The sequence below is a fragment of the Telopea speciosissima genome, chromosome 6, assembly GCF_018873765.1.
Source record: "Telopea speciosissima isolate NSW1024214 ecotype Mountain lineage chromosome 6, Tspe_v1, whole genome shotgun sequence".
NCBI lineage: Eukaryota > Viridiplantae > Streptophyta > Magnoliopsida > Proteales > Proteaceae > Telopea > Telopea speciosissima.
The window spans coordinates 45,027,480-45,047,776 of NC_057921.1; the positions used below are offsets into that span (position 1 = coordinate 45,027,480).

Below are 20,297 nucleotides of genomic sequence, written 5' to 3' on the forward strand. Positions count from 1 at the left end.
AAAATCTTCAAAAAAATTAGTTTAATTAAATGCATAATATGTATAACACAACAGCACACAACAGAGTTTGGTCTAGGAAGACCGGCCGTCGACCGGACCGTTGTTGGGTGCCTAACACCTTCCCAGCCCTTAACTTGACACTTACCCAGAAATCTGGGGCAGACCATCCATTGAGTCATTGGAGTTAATTTAGCGCTCCTTCTGCGAAGGAGGGGCACCATTCATGAGTCCTAAACCTTAAATCTCGGTGACGACTGCCATTTTTTCATTTTTCCTCTTTCCCCCAGGTGCACGCTCCGCGACCCTCCGTCCGCTGCACCTACAATAATATAGAATTGGTCCTTCAATATTTACTAATAAAGATAGACTTGAATAGAAGATCCAAGTATCTTATTGTCTCGGGAAGAATCAAAAACATTATAGTTCAAAGTTAACCATGTTATTTAATCACTTGAATTCTTTAGGATGAATATTCAACAAATGTCCTAAATTTTCTTGTGATTTAACGATGCTTTATGCCTTTGTCTTTGTAAATTCAGCTACTTCTTTCCTTCACCATATCCAAACAAGTTGTGAGTAGTATTATTTCACACAGAACTTTCCTTTGTGCATCACTGGCTCTTGGGGTGCTTTTGGTGGCAACCCACAACCCACAAACCTAACTATTCCACCCTTGAAACTGAAACCAAATCGAATAAAAAAAAAATTCCTTATTTTAAAACCAATATCGAACTGATTCTTCTAATTTAATTCAGCTTGATTTTAATTGATCGGTTTCAATTTTGGTTCCACATTGACACAACATGCAATAAGGGCAGACCACATGCAGCCATTAGGAATAAATCTGCAAATGGTAGGTGGGCCCAGGAACTCAGCACTAATTGACCGTTTAACATATTAAGAGTTCATAATGTAGCCCCAGTATAATTTGCGCCACAAGGTTTCATGGGGCTGAGTATTTTGTACACCTTAGATGAAGAAACGAGTCTCTTAAAGGACCACAGGCTGGAAGATTTGACAATTTGGGCTATGGCATCAAAAGCCCAACAATCAATGGGCTTTTAAGTACCCAATCGTATCTATTTTTTTGTTTTAATGGGAGAAAGAACGCTACTTGCGCCCAGCATGGCGACCATGCTAGACACAGACCACGCTAGGCGCACAACCAGGTAGCGTTCTATTCCCCTTTTTTATATATATAGGATCCCCTCCCATGGGAATCAATTGGTACCACATCTTTTGCAAATCTATTGGGCCAGGCCATTGAACTATATACATGGGCCACCATGGCCTGGTCCATTTATTTGATAAACAATCGAATAGACAAAAAGGTTTTACGGCCCAACCTTGGACATTACGTTTCGATATGGATTGATATATGCATTTACCCTATAATAATATGAATCAAGTAGAAAAGAACTAAGACAAAGCGTAAACTTGAGTAGTAGAGCTCATATTTACCACAGAAAAACAAGAATGAGCATCAAAATTACAAAATCGGACATGGGACAAGATCCCAGTAATGAGAGAGAAAGCGCAAAAGAATCGCGAAATGGAGGTACTGTCAGTGCCGATTTGCTCGAGGCCTCCATGGGAGCTCTGGTTTTTGAGGACTGAGGACCGTTGAGTGTGTTGTGATTTTCGAACAAAGCCCAATATATACGAGAAAATTTTTTCCTATAATTTTGGTGTAAAATCTATCCTCGAGTTGTCTTGTAAAATCCCCTCCCCCCCCCCCCCTCCCCCAACCCCAAATCCTAAGAAAATTTCCAACATACAAACAAACAACGAAAATTTTAGTTTTCCATTTACAGACTATTTTACTTCAAAACAAACGGAGCCTAATAAAATTTGGATTAAGTAGGGTGCAAATTTGCATGCCGAGCCCGAGTTTGCCCAAAGCCTGACCAAAAATATCAGGGCCTAGGACAAGCTTTTCAACCTATTTGCCGGGCTAGTGCTTAGATTTTCAGGCCTGAGGTTTGGCAGGGCTAGGCTTCCCTTCTCCATCTACAACCTTTAATGCTGTTGGATGGAACTATTTGGACATTGAAGGGCAGTTTCAGGACTTCCTACAAGAGTGGGGGAGACTATGACCTATCAGCTGATCAGGAATCTCTTCATTATTGAGGAGAAACTTTTCCACTAATTAAAGATCTTCCTAAACGAGCTAAACAATTCAACCAATTGTCAATCTTCTTACCAATGAGTTCGCCCACAGATTAGAAAACATCCAAAGGCCTCTATTGAACATGGACATGCTATCTCAAAATACTTTCTTGTAGCTTATAATGTCTTGGAGCTACTCCCATATCAGCTTTAATATGAACATTTCTTACATATCAATATCCTCATCTCCGCTACACTAAGTTTAGCTATGTGATGCTTCTTTATTGCCTAATATTCCGCACCATACATCATAGCTAGTATGACTGTCATATAAAATTTTTATTCCATCGATTACATAGCACTCTAGATGCACCGTTCCAATTCATCTATCATATTTTTAATTCTCTGTGAAACACCATTCTCTATATCACTTTCTTTATTTATGATTTAGCTCAGATATCTAAAATATTCAATATTGTGCAATACTCCCTCTAATCTATTTTCACCGCCTCGTTATCCGTCTAGATGTAACTAAAATCACACAATATATACTGCATCTTCATTCTACTATTCGTTCTATTCTCATAAATCCTTTTGATTCTAAAGTTGATCTTCGTACTCCAACTTGACGTTAATCCCTGTTTTTATCCATCTACTTGCCTAACCTAATGATATAAAGCATAAGGAGTGATAGAAACTTTTCTCATTTTTATCTAATTAAAATAATCACATCACAATTAGAAATAGCACAAGGTTGAAAAGGGAGAAATCGGTGTGTAAGGAGCCCTCCCATATATAGTGAGATTGTGCTAAAACCCTTTTGCCAACTTTTTTTTATTTATTATTATATATAAGAAGTAGGAAAGATAATCACTAAATTAGACATGAACCAAACAAAAGTTTGGGACTACACAACCATAAAAGACATAGCATTAACATATCAAAAGGAGTTCAGGACCTCAAAAACTAGAACATAATCACTGAGAATAGACATGAGAAGGAAGTCGAGGTTCCACAACAGCCATAAGAGGGAACTTCTTAGGTGTGGACAACCCAAAAATTTCCTCCATGTTCAAGTCCTCCGGCTTCATTTGGTTAGGCAATTTCCACACAAACCCATGTAAAAGATTAGCCAAACTTGATTGAATCACTTTGAGCCCAAGGCTGTACCCCGGGCACATTCTCCTTCCTGATCCAAATGGCAATAACTCGAAATCTTGTCCCTTCACATCAATCGTCTTCCCGATAAATCTCTCCGGTCGAAATTCATCTGGAGCTTCCCATAATTCAGGGTCCCTCCCTATGGTCCATGTATTAACGAGTACTCGAGTTCCTTCTTGAATATCATAACCACCAATTTCGCAATCTTCTCTGGCTATTCTTGGTACTAGCATTGGTGCCACTGGATGCATTCTCATTGTCTCTTTAACTATGGCTTCGATGTATGGTAGGTTTGGTATGTCTTTCTCTTCAACCCATCTATCCTTGCCAATCACCCTATCTAGCTCTTCTGAAGCTTTTTTGAAGATCTCTGGCTTCTTCAATAGCTCAGAAAGTGCCCATTCCACAGTCACAGCAGAGCTCTCTGTGCCTCCCGCTATTAAGTCCTAAGCATCAATAAAAACATAAGAAGGAAAAGCATAAGATAATGCAAATATCCATCCACCTTCATAAATTGATATAAATTTTGTTTGGCTCTGAAAGGCCTAGTCAGGCCTGGCCCAACCAAACAAACACTTAGAAATGGGCCTGAACCATTACATTCCAAAGTCCATTTCTTCTTCTGTTGTTAAATAAAGCAAAATATCTTCACATATTTTGGGCCAACCAATGAAATTATAAGGAGCAATTGGGTTGGTTCTTTTCCTTCAGCCCAACTAATTATACAATCAGGCCCAATCATTTAGTCCATTCTCAGCTATGGACTTGGACCAGTAATTCTCCTGGCCTTCTCCTTGAATATGTTTGCAAGTATAGGTGTCATTTTCAAGCCACGCCAACCGGCCCGATTGAGACCGACCGGATAAAACCGAAACCAAACAGACTGTTTATTAAAACGGTTTGATTTTTGTTTTAGATATACAATTTTTGGATTAATCGGCTGGTCTTGGTCTAACCCGATTAATTCACGAGACCAATCAATTGGAATTAATTAATCACACTGACCGATTAGCTAAATGCACATAAAAAATAGTTTGATTGATCAATTACACATTGCTAACCAACCGACCGATTGTTAACCGGTCTCATCTTAGGATTATGTTAAATTTAGTATGACAAAGATTTTCATGCATGAAAATGAAGTCAGATTTTTTTTACAGCATAAATGCTCATCCGAAATGACATAAACACCCCTACCCCCAATTTAATGGAGTCGATCGGAGAATCTCCCATGTAATAATAACTTTTTTGATGAAATTCATGTAATAATAACTTAGATGTAGGTGTCTTATTACTTTCATCATATGCATGGAGCATTTCCCTTTCTCTTTAACTTCTATGATGAGAAGGTGAAGGGAATGAGCTTCTAGCTAGACAGTTGGGTATACCCCAAATATAAGATAGATCACAAGTTTGATCCTCCTACCCCTACCCTTTTTTGCAATAGCAGTAATAGTGCAGTAATTGCATTAATAAGTCTGGCCAATGGGTCACTTATTGTCCCTTGTGGGTCCTTTGTCTGCCCCTGTTTGGCCCCTTTTGGATTCTTGTCTGGCCCAGTGAATCCTAATCTGGTCCAATGTGAGGCCTAAAACCAAAAATAAATAAAGAGAGAAAGAAAAAGAAAAGCACGTTATCCATTAAAGGGCCCATATAATAAAGTTTAGTGGCACTAATTAACAAAAAAAGTCATAACCACAATTATTTACGCCAACATGGATCACATATTTTATAGACAAAACCACCCGATATTATCATAATCAATCCTTATGAATAAAAAAGTCTGTCCACAACAATGGTCATTCTAGGGAAGTATCACTTACATGGGGCACCTCTGGGGCATCTCTACCTATTTGAGCCCTTCCCCCAAACCCAAACACAGAGGAGGGCAAAATGATCGCTTCGCCCACATGCAAGGCGGTAATGACCGTCCTATTGATGTAGCCACACGGGCTCCCATTGGTCCCTCGTGTGTACTCACATTTGCCCTTTGCACACAAGGGCCTCTCTCCCCATAGAGAACTCTTGCCCTATTTATATTTACCACTGAAAACTGCATAGTTGGAAATTCAGGTTTTCTGACTTGACTTGCCTTTTAGAAAACCTAGTGACTCGATCTAGTCCAGTCGAGTCATGTTTTTTTTTTATTATTAAAAAATAATAATAAATGCTAGAGTGTTATGGATTGGATGATGAAGACTACAATATGAAGAGAGAGAGAGAGAAAGAGAGAGAGAGAGAGGGAGATGGCTTCTTTTCATTTATATACATAATTATAAACGCTACATGACAATTTTCAAGAAGAGAGAGAGATCCATAACGTTAATTTTGATAAGCATTTTTAGTCTTTATTGTTTTATACATTTAGTTGTACATTTATTAGTTGTTACTTATTATATTTATTGATATATTCACTCATAATCCACTTAATTTCCTTAAACTTCTTTGGCCCTTAGGCCCTTTGCACAAAAAGGATATATTCACTCATAATCAAGTAATATTTATATTACCAAAAAAAAAAAAGGTCAAGTAGCATTTATGTATTTAAAAATTGACAAGACTCGCCTAATTAAAAGTGACTAGGGTTAAAAATCGAGTCTTGCTTGGCGAGTCAATACTGAGTCACGTCATTTTTTATCTTGATCAAGTCTACATGATTCTTGATCAGGTTTTCTAAAATTTTGCCTTAACTCAGGTGATTCGAGAGTAAATACCTGATTTTCCAATTATGGTGGATAAAGAAATTAATAAAAACAAATTAGAAAAAAAGAAAAAAGAAAAACAAACAGAAAGAATTGTACCTGAGTAAATGCTTTCACCCCATTCCGGTGAAGGTTGACTTCAAGGTCAGGATCCTCTGCTAGCTGCAACAAGACATCAACCATATCCTTTGCAACATAATTTTCCACACCCTTCATTCTTTCCTTATGTTCATCAATTACATGCTCTAAAAACCAATCAAACTTCTTACTCAAAACCTTCATTCTCTTCACATAACCATGCAAATCCAAGAAATCAATCCATGGAATCCAATCACCTATATTCATCACACCATTAAGCAAGAACAATTCATCCAACATCTTCTTAAACTCCTCCGGCGTAATGATCGACGTCGTAGACTCATCCAAATACTTCTTCCCCAATACCATACGGCTTATAACATTGAGACTAACATTAGAAAGATGATCTTTAAGGCTTACCGGCTCTCCGACAGCGGCGAAAAGTCCGGTGAGAAGCTCCCGGGTCTCTTCTACACGAATGTATTCGTAAGATTCGAGACGTTTGGCACTGAACAGCTCCATAAGACACATCTTCCGGGCTTGTCTCCAGTATGGGCCATAAGGAGACCATGTTATGTCGGAATAATTGTAAGTTGTGTGTTTTCCGGCGGCGGTTTTGGGTCGGGAAGCGAATTTGAGGTCATAGGTTTTGAGGATTAATTTGGCCATTTCGACTGAAGAAGCAACAAGAACAGGGTGTGAACCTAAGTGGATTTGCATCAAAGGTCCATAGATGAGGGAGAGTTTATGAATTGAACGGTGAGGGAGGGAACCTATGAGATTGAAGTTGCCGATGATCGGCCATGGTTTTGGACCAGGAGGGGAGTTTAATTTCCGGCGACGATGGAGGTTGCTGGAGACTAAGATGAGTGCTAGTGCTGTAACCCATGCTACAGCATAGAAAGACCAAGAAAGAATCTCTAACTCCATAACTTTGGTGGTGAAATTTGAGCTTGGTTGTGGTTGCTGTTTGTTTTGAAGGGAAGGGAGGGGAGTGGAAGAATTTATAAGAAGAACCTATAGTTGAGGGTGGGGTCTTTCTTCTTCCTTATGGTTTACTTAGTAAACTTTAAATAATTAACATAATTTAACTTTAAGGAAATTTCTAGTAAACTTTAAATAATTTTGATAACATAAAAAACTTTCAAGGAAGTTTCCCAGAACATCTATTGAAGATTCCTGCTTTGGTGACTAAAGGGTCTTGTTGAACATAATGAGAAAGCTGAATCTGAGTCAATATTTCTCAATGAGGTTTCACACTTTTTAATATTGCATTGGGTATTGTTTGGACAAAATTTTGCTGCTGCCCAAGTTGTAGTAATGTTCCTACTAGGTTGTCAATCGGTCAGGCTCGGTCGGTCTCGGTCGGGCCTCACCAATTTTATAGGCTGTACCATGTCCGATCATTTAGGCATTCGGACTTGCCTTGGGCGGACATGATACGGTTTCATTTCGGTCGATCGGTGTTCGGTCTTTAATCGGGGCAGCCTTATTCGGGCTAAACGGGCTTAAATCGGGTCCAAAATGGGCTAATGAGCCATTTAACTTTAAACGGTGTGGGCTTACTAATTGATATGCAACCAGAATTTTAAGTTCAAACCATCACATCCTTGAGCAGTCATGGTACACCTCAACTCAAAGTCAAAGAAAGCTTATCCCAACTAAAATAGTAGCACAACACTAAATAGTAGCATATCTAACGAAGTAAGCAGAGAGAAAAATATAATAGTAGCACAACACCGAATAGAAGCACATCTAACAAAGTAAGATCTAAAAACTAAAACTAAGCCTCATCTCACCTACGTTAAGTGTTTCTAACCAATAAATGTCAAAGATCAACAAAGAAACAAAAAAAAAAAAAGACAATTTGGAGGGAAGCGGAGGGAAAGTTTATAAGTTAAAGGGTCGGGTTGGGTCGGGCTGTAATCGGGCGGCCTACGTTGGGCCTGGAATCGATCGGTCCAATCGAGTGCCCGATGGGCTAGGACCCCACACCGGGACCGCCCAATTACTAAACGTGACGGGTTTAAGCCCGACACGTTTAGTAATCGGGCCAGGCCGGGCCGGGCTTTAATTGGGCGGGCTCGATCGGGCCTGGCGGGCCGGTCCTAGAATTGACACCCCTTCCTACTGCTCCAACCGTAAGGGTCGATTTCGAATCTTAAAGCGTTTTTTGGAAAATACTAAAATTTAAGGGGATTATTCTAAGTTGGCACCTATGACCTTCTTATACGTGGTACCATATGGTCAGGGAATTCTAGGCATCACCATGCCTAATGATATATAATGCTTCACTATTTACCACTTGACAGGTCATCCATTATAAAATATTGCAAATAATTAATGAAGCGTTATACTCTACTAGGCACAGTGATAGAGAAGAATACACTCATCATAAGTTTCGACTGACACGACTTGTACATAACAATATCTAGCAGCCAAGTAAAAGTGTACCTAACCAGAGACAACTATACTCTTGTACTACCTAATTTTTCAGCCTTGTGTTCAAAAGACAACTACCATCTTCTCAATTGTCCTTTTAATTCCGAAGGGTTTTCAAATATTTCCATCTTTCTCTTCCATCATAAAAACGCACACAGAAAAAGAGTGTCTTCCTGCAATTTGGAAAATTTCTAGGGGTTTTCTTGACTTTCCCTGCACCGTCAACAACCCCATTTTTGGTTTTTTTATGAGTTCTGAAGAGTAATTGCTTCGAAGGGGGAGTGAAGGTGCCCCATTTTAACTTCATTGATAAAAGACAAAGTATTCTATCCTTTTCCTGGAAATTTAAAAGAAAATGACTTCGCGTAGACTTTGGAAATTTGGACGACTTGAAGTGGAAGATGTGGAATTGGCTGGTTGGTCATGTACTCATGTACTCAATCAATTTGTTTGAGTATTCCTATATAATGCTTTACTGACTTTCCCTCTCACCCATGACGAAAAAAGAATTTTTTTAGGATCCGTTTAAAAAAAAATCATTAAATTTATGCGTTATCAAAATAAAGCACTTGAGCTTGTATGAGATACAAGGTAATTTATATCCTATACTAACGTATGGGAGATGGTTGGGCATACTGTCAATTTTTAGTGAGTTAGGGCATGATCAATCATAGATACGGGTTACAAAAAGCTAATCATGCGACTAAAGTCAAACTCTCGAATGTTTGGAATGATACCCCTATCTTCTTAAGTTTGTCGGTCTCTTGGGACGCGCTTGGCCGGCCTTCCTACCAGTTTAAATAAAGCTTTTTTGGGCTTTGGGTATGTTTTTGTAAAAATTTCCAGAAGTTGTTGTTTTGCTGATGGCAATACCGAAAATGAAATGGCTACCTACTGTGTTTTTCTTTTTGGTGGTTCTACAGTCAATCTTATAACTTTTATTCTTTTATTTTAATACACACATTGCTGATCCATAGCAAAAAAAAAAAAAAAAAAAATCATAGGTACAAGTGTAAGATTGGCATTGTCGGTTCTGGGTTAGATTTTTCAACCCTAGGGGCGGGTTAGGGTTGAAATGGAGGTTTGATTTTAGGGTTCATCTTCCCCAAATGGTTTAGGGTTTGAAACTGATATCAGAGCCAAGTATCTATTTAACCTACCCATAGTTTCTGATCTTCTCTCCCTTTCCAAGTTTACTTTCTGGCGGTCCTCTGAGAGTTGCGTTGTGAGAATTAATGGCTATTTGGAGTCGTGTAGAGCAGAGCTAAGTCCCGTTATCGGTTGTTTAGCAACTAAAATCTCCTTCACCCTTTGGTAGATGGAAGTATATTTTTGTTTGGGGGGATAGGGTCCGATAACCATGAGTAGATTAAGTAGATCCATGTCTTCGAGACTAGTTGGCAACTTCAGTTCGCCCAATCAAGTTATTAGTAATAAAGTTTTCACACGTGATCTTGACCAGTCCCTTCAAAACTGGACCTTACCCAAGGTCCCAACCAAAGAAGTATATAAACAAGAATGGTATAGTTTCGCTGAAACTATCAAGACAGTTGAACAGACCATAAATTACTCTCCAGATATGGAAGAGATCCAACTCCTAGATCCTTCAAATCTTAACAAACTTAAAAAAGACTTCAACTATCTCCATATAGGACTCATCCAAGTTGCCATAAAACCCCTGCACAAGGAAGGACTCAACGTAGCCCTCCTGCTTGCACTCAGGGACCAAAGATTCTTACAATTTGATGATTCCCTTCTAGGGATGATAGAAACCAGTCTTTGCAAAGGACCAGTCTATTTCAATTGTTACCCAGATATAAATCTCTCCTTGAATGATGCAAATCTTTTAGATACCCTCAAGGTAAACATTCTTACAAATGGTTATAAAATGAAACAAGGATCTATACCAATTGCAATAATCCATAGGATCCAGTACAAGGCCATGAAAACGTTAAGACCTAAAGCTCTTAGAAGAACTATCAAAGGACAAACTACGTTCATAGAAACAGACTTTATCTATTCAAGAACTGTTTATCCAAAAATTGTCAGCTGGAAAGATATTAAATTCCCGTCAAAATGGTGTCTCCAGTCTCCTTGCCCAGAGCCACTTATGGAACCCAATAGTGATGTAGAGTCTATAAGCCAAGATCATGATGGAATGGTTACCATAACATTCCAGAGAAAAGATAAGCAGATAAAACTAAATACTGAGGAATTTGAAAGACTCAGCCAAGTTCCAAGTAGAGCATCTGCATCTCGTACTTTAACAAGTCTGCACTTAGAAAACCAAAGGTTACATGAACAATTAAGAACCTTCCAAATCTTAGGATTACATACTCCAATTAATAGCAATGTTACCCAAGGAATTTATGAAGAACAATCTAGCCAGTCTTCTCCTACAAATAACCCAACTTTACCAACTCAAACTGACATGCAACACGAAGCAAAAGTTGATGTCATCACAATAGAAGACTATGAGATAGACAAACCCAAGCTTAGGATAGATTTCATGTTACCCAGAAATGATGAAAAGAGAGAATGATTTTTTAGCTACTTCTCAAAAGAACAACAACAGGAAATCAAGAACCTTTGGTATGATAAAATGAAAGCAATCAAAATAAACATAATGTTCTTCACATACTTAGACATTTATACAAGTAACAGAAACATTCCTTATCCGTTCTCAAACATCAATGCTAGTAAAAAGGTCTACCACACCTGAAAACTAGCTGATGACAAAAGTGTTGAAACCATACACCCTCTTGGTTTTAATATCAAGTTTAAAAAATCTCAGCGACTCCTTTCAGATCTACTGAAGGAGTCACTGATGGATCTAAAAAAGTTATAGAACAAGTAAATTATACAAATCAATATTTACAAACCCTAGGAAGCCAACTAATAAGAATAGAAAACTTAGTTCAGAAAGACAACCTCACTGAACCTCCTCTTAGAAATTAAGCTAGTACTTCTTCAACAACAACTCTTTTCAAACCTTTCACAATATCTAACAAAAGCCTAAAAAATCTAAATAATCAAGAGAGCAAAGACTTAGTAAGCCAAATTTCTACAAGATTACAAAACATGATAGTTCCTGATATACCTCAAAAAGAAACACAAGGAAGCTCTGCTTCAAATGTGGCAAATATACAAAAACAAGCTCCCTTTGATTCATGCAGTGAAAATGAAGATCAAGACCATGTTAATGCAATTACTAGTTCGTATATGAGTAATGATTATTACTCTAGACCAACTTACCCAGATCTCCAGATTGAACAAAGAAATGAATTTTTCCAGGCAAACTACCAAAGTGGCACCATCTATGAATGGAACATAGATGGGATGTCCGACTATAATTTAGTAAACAAACTTCAAGAAATGATCATGGTGACCAATGCCCATCGGATTAAAAACATTCCCGATCAAGCCATCGTAGAAATGATTATTTCTGGGTTTACAGGACAACTCAAAGGATGGTGGGATAATGTCCTCAGTCCAACTGAAAAAGAATCAATCTTAAATGCCATCCAAATCAATAAACAAGGGTTACCAATCATAGTTGAACACTAACTAGTTGAAGATACAGTAAACACTTTAATTTTTAGCATAACCAAGTATTTCTTAAGAGACCCTACCAGACTCAAGGATAGATCTTCTGAACAATTGTCAAACCTTAAGTGTAAAAAATTACATGACTTCAAATGGTATAAAGATACTTTTATGACCAAAGTTCTAACTAGGGAAGATGCAAATCTTCCCTGCTGGAAAGAAAAGTTTCTCACAGGGTTACCTAGTTTATTCTCTGAAAAATTAAAACAAAAATTAAGAGAAAAAAAAAACGGAGAAATTCTCTACCAAACTCTCACCTATGATGACCTTATAAGTCTAGTACACAAAGAAGGATTAGCTTTGTGTACAGACATCAAACTCAGGAAACAAATCAGAAAAGAGTCAAAATCCTACAAAAAAGAGTTAGGAGGTTTCTGCGAACAGTTTGAATTTTATTCAAAGATCATTTCCCAAAAGAAACATAAGAGCCATAGGCATAATAGAAAATCCAAAAATAGATACTCAAGCAAATACAGAACTCAAAAAGATCCAAATCACAAACTAAATAACAAATCTAGCCCTAAAAGATATAGACCTTACAAGAAGTCCTTTCAAAAATCAAAACCAACGCAAAATACCAAAACTGGATTCTATAATTATGGTAAACTAGGTCACATAGCCAAGTATTGCAGATTAGCAAAGAAGATCAATTCACTCATAATGCCTGATGATACAAAAGTCTAACTCCTAGCTGGCCTAGAAGAAAGTAGCTCCGAGAGTGAAGTAGAACCCCAAGAAGATGAAATAAACAAAATAGAGTCAGATAGTGATGAATAAGGCAGTGATGAACAAGCTTCTCCTTGTAACTGTAGTCAAGGAGTATTTTGTAAAAACTGTGATGATTCCGAATCATCAAAATCCATCAATATGATACAAGCAAATTCAGAAATAAAAAACTTTAACAAACCAGAAGAATTCCTCAACTTTATAGATCAAATTAAGGATAAGCATACCAAGACTCTATACCTCCAACATGCACAAGAACTCTTACAACAAGTTTCCTCCTCAAAGACCCAGACTAAAGCAACTCTTTATAACATAAAAAATATCTATAAAAAGTTTGATAAAACTCCCGCTCCTTCACCAAATCCGGACCAAGTAAGAATTGCAAACTTAGAAGCTACTACCAATGACTTAAAAACTGAAATAAAAAACATAAAAACAGATATAGCAAGCCTAAAGAGACTACAACAGGTAGTCGAGATAGAGGAAGAAGAAGAAGGAAGTAACAATGAACAACCTTTACCAAATAATAATGAGGATTTTATTGATCTCATTAACAAAGTAACTTGCCAACAGTGGTATGTCAATATAACTATTGTCATATCTTCCTCCCACAAGATCAGTACTATAGCCCTAGTTGACTCAGGAGCACAAATAAACTGTATACAAGAAGGGTTAGTCTCGACCCAGTATTTTGAAAAAATAACCCAAAAATTAACAGGAGCAAATGGGTCAAGACTGAATGTCAACTACAAACTTTCAAATGTTCACATCTACAACCAAGGTATCTGTCTCAAACAAATGTTCATACTAGTAAAAGACTTAAACACTGAAGTCATTCTAGGACAACCTTTCCTAGAACTCATAAAACCTTTCACTGTGTCAAACCAAGGAATCACAACCACTATCCTAGGCAAACAAGTTCATTTTGAATTCTTCGAATAAGCTAAGACAAAAGAAATAGATCTGCTTAAAACAGTTGTCATATCAAAACCATCAACTATAAGCCTAATTCATAATAAACAAAAACACCTCCAATATTTAAAACAAGAAGTCACTCATAAAACTATTGAACAAAGACTCCAAGATAAAACCATTAAGAAACAAATCTCTAATACCAAAACCCAAATAGAAAAGGAACTTTGTTCAGAGTTTCCTGATGCTTTTTGGCATAGACATAGGCATATTGTCCATCTTCCATATGAACCAAGTTTTTCAGACAAGGATATTCCTACCAAAGTCAGACCTATCCAAATGACCCAAGAATTACAAGAAATATGCAAAAAAGAAATCTAAGATCTTCTTAACAAAAATTTGATAAGTAAAAGCAAGTCCCCTTGGAGTTGTGCTGCTTTCTATGTTAACAAAAATGCTGAAATAGAAAGAGGAACACCCAGGTTAGTCATTAATTACAAACCCCTGAATGAAGCCTTACAATGGATTAGGTATCCCATTCCCAATAAAAAAGAATTACTCCAAAGACTCTACCAAGCTACCATCTTTTCAAAATTCGATCTCAAATCTGGATACTGGCAAATTCAAGTACACAAAGAGGATCACTACAAAACTGGTTTTACCACATCATTTGGTCATTATGAGTGGAATGTAATGCCTTTTGGATTAAAAAATGCCCCCAGCGAATTCCAAAATATCATGAATGACATCCTCAATCCTTTCAGCCAATTCATAATTGTATACATCGATGATGTCCTAGTTTTCTCCAAGTCCATTGAACAACATTTCAAACACTTAAAGAGTTTCTTCCACACAATGAAAACTAGTGGACTTGTTCTCTCCCAAAAGAAAATGGAATTATTCCAAACAAAAGTTAGGTTCTTAGGTCACTATATCTACCAGAATCAAATTATTCCTATAGAAAGATCCATAGCATTTGCTGACAAATTCCCTGATCAAATTCTAGATAAAAAGCAATTACAAAGATTTTTAGGAAGCCTTAATTATGTTAAGGATTTCATCCCTCAAATCAGCCAGTTGTGTAAAGACCTTTACTCCAGGCTCAAGAAAAAACCCAGTCTCTGGACTTCTAGTCATACCACAGCAGTGCGTGACATTAAGAAACTTGTCAAAGAAATCCCTTGCCTAACCCTTGCAGATCCAACACTTTTTAAAATTGTAGAAACTGATGGCTCAGAATTAGGATACGGAGGCATCCTTAAACAAGTCCAAAATGACAAAGAGCTATTAGTCCAGTTCACCTCAGGAATTTGGAACCCTGTTCAACAAAACTACAGTACCATCAAAAAAGAAATTTTATCAGTAGTTCTTTGTATTCAAAAATTTCAAAGTGATCTTTTAAACAAAAAATGTTTAGTCAGAGTCGATTGCAGTGCTGCAAAACAAGTTTTAAAAAATGATGTTCAAAACATTGCATCAAAACAGATTTTTGCAAGATGGCAAGCCCTTTTATCAAGTTTTGATTTTGACATAACTTATATTAAAGGAGAAATGAATTCAATTCCTGATTTTCTGACCCGTGAATTCTTGCAGGGTCCCAAAACAATTTCAGTAATCATGGCTCCTAAAGAGCCTCCCAAACCAAAATCAGGCATTAAATCAAAAGACTCTTATACCAAGTCTGCTCCTTCAAACCAGTTAGTCAAAGTTTTTCCTTCCAAAATAGTAGCTGCAAGTGTCCCTTTCACCCAAGTTGTAGCTAGCCAGTCTACCCAAATGGTCCCGAATACAAGGTCCTCCCAACTACTTACCAAGCCCAGTTCTTCCACAACAGTTTTCAAACCAGTTCTTTCCCAGAACTTTCCCAAGAGCCAATATGTTCTCAAACAAGCCTATCAAGACCTTTTTGCCCTTGATGACCAGTTCACCAAAGGCTGCAAAACTCCTGTAGAAATAGCTCAAAGGATTTTTTACAAAGATAGGAATTTTTATTCCCCAAATAGTTCAAAAAATTAAGACTTCTATGAATTCATCCTTGTCGATACAGATTCCATCCGTATCAAGCAAAATTTTGACAAGAATGATCCAAATCTTGTAATCCATACTTCAGTAACCATCTTTCAAATGCTCAGCTCAAAAGATTGGGGCACATATCCCCTCACTCCTAAAAGATTCTCTCAAGTCTTTCAACCACAAGAGTTCCACTATTTTGATTACATGGATGTCTGGCACCATGCTTTCCTTTATCAAAATAGTAAAAATCAACATTCGTGGTTTTTCTGTTTTGACTACAAGTTCTCAAGTCAAATCCCAAACTGGTTCCCCCGATGGTGGACCGCTTATGGGCCTATTCAAGATATCCTACCAGATCAAGTGTTTGATGCCTTCAACATCTACTGCCAGCACACTAAACAAATCTCCGAACAGCCTGATCTAATGAGATTCTTCATCCATTGCCGCCTAGCTTGGATTATGTATTGGGAGTATGCAATCGAACAAACTGAAAGCCCCGACTGCTCCATCCCAATTCTCATAAGGAATTTCAGAGTCAAGTGGTGGGACAAGTGTAACCTCAGCAAATGCACCCCTGAGGCCATAATTCAATCAATCACAAGAGTCACCCCTCAAATAGTTCTCTCAGAAAAATCAGACAAGTCTAGCAACAGTAGACGCCTTAAATTAAAGTCTAAACAAGCAGAAATTGAGGCCCAGCTTGCGGCCCTTGATACTGAGGAAGGAGAAGATACTGGCTCCAGTGTTGGGTCCATCGACCCTCATCTCCATGAAGGCCAGTTTGCTCAAGAACCTGATGATGGGTTGGACTTCATCAGCCAACAGTTCTCCTCTTCATCAGCAAGATCCACCAGGCGCCCTTTGGGCCAGACATCCAGAAAATTGGGCCATAAGTCCAAGGATTAGTTTCCAAACCCTAATGTTGGAAAATCGTTAGCCATGACGACACCAAAAGAATGGCACAGCAGTTGACACGTGGCTGTATCCAAATACGTGTCCCAGCTACTATCTCTGGTCCTAGATAATCAAGCCACCACTGGGCCCATTCCAATACAGTGAATAGTCTAAACCAAACCAATGAGAAAAATAGTGTTTTTACACGTGGAATGCCTCGGTGCGATTTTTGAAGTTTCTTTTCAAAAGATTTCAAGTTCTACCGACAATGGAGTGAATAGTAAACAGTCATTTAGCACTACCGTCCAAGATTACTTTCGGCGTCTCTGCCTCCAAAGTCAAAAGTCTGCATCAAATTTCAACAGTTTGGGCCCAAGCCCACATGCTTCTTCGCTCTGCCAAAGATTCCTTCAAGATAAGGTTACTTTCGGTGGAAAAGTAAAGCATCCAAAGCTCCCCAAGCTCTATAAGACCCCTCGTTTTCTCAAAGCAAAAGGAGGAGAATTTTGGAGAGAAAAAAGAATAGTACGCAGCACCTCTGCGACTTAGCTCTTCAAGTTCTCTTACATCAAAAGATCTAACAAGGATCCCTTTAAAACATTTTAATTTTTTTTATTCAAGTTCAAGTGTAATTTATTAAGTGTTCTCCAAGTTCAAGTGTATTTCTTCAAGTGTTCGTAATATTCGTCCAAGTTGTAACTTCAAGTCCTAAGCTTTTATCTCAAGCTTTCAAGTGTCCTTCAAAGAACCTGTAAGTTACCAAGTACCTTCAAGCTTACTTCAAAATCTTGAATCAAGATTGTAATTCAAATTCTCCAAGGAAAATATAATTCAAAGTTTTACTTCTTTCAAGCTTTACTTTCAAATACATATTTGGCCAGCTCAGCCGTCTATTTTTGCACAGCAGATGACTGTTTGCAAATTGGCAGATCGATAAGGGTTACCCCCTTTGAGTACGGCGACGGATCCATACCTGGATCTTCAGTACCTGCTTAGCACACAAAGCACTTATCAAGTTTTCACTTGTATTTATCTTTCATTACTGCATAATTTTATTGAGTATACTGGGAAACCTACAAACCCTAATTCATTTGGGGAAGATGAGGGTAATTTGGCCATTTTATTCTTTAATTTTGGAGAGTTTTTGTCAGAAGGGCATTTTGGTCATTAGATTCCCTAAAACTAACATCTAATGTCTCAAATTAATGGACTGGACCAAAGTGCTACACTGTTTTGAAAGTAGGGGAGAGTTTCCCTTTCCCACCCTCTCCCGTCTGGGATCCCATTCTCTATGGGTGGAAGGAAACTAGGTCCAATAATTAAAAGTCACTTTTTCTTTTTCCCCCTTTTTAAAGTTTCTTATGATTGGTCCAACTAGGATCTATGCTCTGACCACCTAATATACCACACGGAATGATGATTTCGCAAATACAATTGATGAATAGGAATGCAAGGGTCTACATTGGCCACACATCAATTTTTTTACTAAAACTTAATTATTTACATATTTGCATTTTTTCCTTTGTATTTTTAATCATCCATTTATTGTTCAAAGTGTAATGAATCTTCAAATATTTTGTATTGCCACATAACAAATTCTATTTAAAATCAGATTTGATATGCAATCAAGACATCATAAAAAGATCTAATAAGGATGCTCGAACTTCTTCATGCTCAACCTTTGAATCTTCAACACTTGACCATCTTCTCGGATTGACAACCATTGATTGCTTGTATGAGTGCATCATCGGATCCCTCAACTAGGCTACTTTGTTAATTGTGGAAGACATTTATATTTTGCTCTGAGCCTTTTCTCATGTAAGTTTTTGTTTTGTTCCTCGTTACCATACCACTGAAGTTCATTTTCTGGCTTCTGAGGTTTAAGAGTTGAAGCTCTCATACTTTGTGAGTCATCATTCTTTTGTTTTCTTGATCCTTTTGTGCTTGATGGTCGGGAATTTTTTCTCTAATTATTTTGATTAATAAACATGTTTTGAATTTAACCAAAAAAAAAAAAAGGCATGTTTTGAAAATAATTTTTTTTTGTAGAAATGGAGTTTTTTGAATTCTAATGAAGATAACCATGCCAAAATCTTGAAAACCAAAAAATGAAATGTGACCATTCTGTCCTACACGTACACAAAACTTGTACCCTAATAAATATGTCATGTGGTTGGGTCAATCACCTGACATCTATCGGACGGACCACTTGACCTGACCTGTTTTTGTACACTAGTTTTTATAAGGCTAAATATCCATGATGTAGCCAACTCAAAAACTACCAAAACACCATAACCCATTAAGAAACCTGACTTTGATCGAAAACAATCTATCGAATCTTCAAATAATCAAATATTTTGTATTGCCACATAATTAATTCTATTTGAATTCAAATTTGATATGCAATCAAGACATCGTCAAATGATCTAATACAGATGCTCGATCTTCTTCATGCTCAACCTTTGAATCTTTAACACTTGACCATCTTCTCGGATTGATAAACATTGATTGCTTGCCTGAATGCATCACGAGGATCTCTCAACTGGGCTACTTTGTTGATTGTGGAAGACATTTATATTTTGCTTTGAGCCGTTTCTCATGTAAGTTTTTGTTTTCTAGCTTCTGAGGTTTGTGAGTCACATCATTCTTTTGTTTTCTTGATCCTTCTATGCTTGATGGTGGGGGATTTTTTCTGTAGTTATTTTTTATTAATAAATATGTTCCTTTTGAAAATAATTGTTTTTTTTAATATTGAAATGGAGTTTACTGATAAAGATAACCATGTGTACAACCTATAGCTTTAGACGAACAAAATCTTGAAAACCAAGGAATAGAATACGACCATTCTGTCCTACACATGATGAACAAAAATCCTTGTCCACAAAAATTGTACCCTAACAAATATGTCTTGTGATTAGGTCAATCACCTAACATTGTAAGATCGGACGGACCACTTGACCTGACCTGTTCTTATACACTAGTTTTTATAAGGCTAAATATCCATGATGTACCCAACTCCAAAACTACCAAAACACCAGAACCCATTAAGAAACCTGACTTTGATTGAAAACAATCTAAGCTTAAGACATGAATTGATCGAAGAAAAAAAATAATCTAAAATTAGAACCTGAAATAGGGAATGACTCTTGAGGAAGAAGAAGCTTAGAGTGAGGAAGATGAGGATTTTGGAGCTTCCTCTCTAACGTGGGAATTTAATTGGTCCGTATTGGATTGACCAATACCGATTTGGATCAGTCCGTACCGGTTTAGATCGGTCAAGTTAACCCTCATTTTCGGAAAAAAAAAAAATATTGAGGATATAGGATCAGCCAGGAATCGGTATCATTCTCCACCAATACCGATACAAATTAGCAAATCCGATACCGATTCCTTAAAGATTGGGGATAGAGTTTAGGAGAGTTATCAGGATAAAACATGTACATCTCTTATTCCTTTTTTTTTTTTTCCTACAACCGTTGGATCCTCTCCAGCACAGGTATCAGCTGGAGATGCCTCACTTGGAGATCCCCAACACTAAGGGTGTCAAATTCTAATCCGAACCAGTCAAACCGACCCAACCACATCCGATTGAACCTGAATCAAACCGAATGAATCCTTAACGGGTCGGCTTCGTTTAATGGCTTTGATACTATT

General features: G+C 37.5%; 1 protein-coding gene across 1 annotated transcript; it reads right to left on the bottom strand.

The window, feature by feature from the left end:
- Window positions 1-3,076: 3,076 nt before the first annotated feature.
- Window positions 3,077-7,016, bottom strand: LOC122665128 (trimethyltridecatetraene synthase-like). Its single transcript, XM_043861197.1, has 2 exons — window positions 6,072-7,016; window positions 3,077-3,716 (listed from the first exon to the last, which is right to left on the bottom strand). Exons 1-2 carry the CDS (start codon window positions 6,978-6,980, stop codon window positions 3,087-3,089), a joined length of 1,539 nt encoding a protein of 512 aa, XP_043717132.1. The 5' UTR covers window positions 6,981-7,016; the 3' UTR covers window positions 3,077-3,086.
- Between the last annotated feature and the right edge of the window lie 13,281 nt (window positions 7,017-20,297).

Excerpts from the sequence above, each read along its gene's own strand:
- LOC122665128 (XM_043861197.1), bottom strand. The coding sequence starts at position 6,980 with ATGGAGTTAGAGATTCTTTCTTGGTCTTTCTATGCTGTAGCATGGGTT. Across the intron at positions 3,717-6,071 it reads GGGTGAAAGCATTTACTCAG|GACTTAATAGCGGGAGGCAC; the intron begins GTACAATTCTTT and ends ATTGATGCTTAG.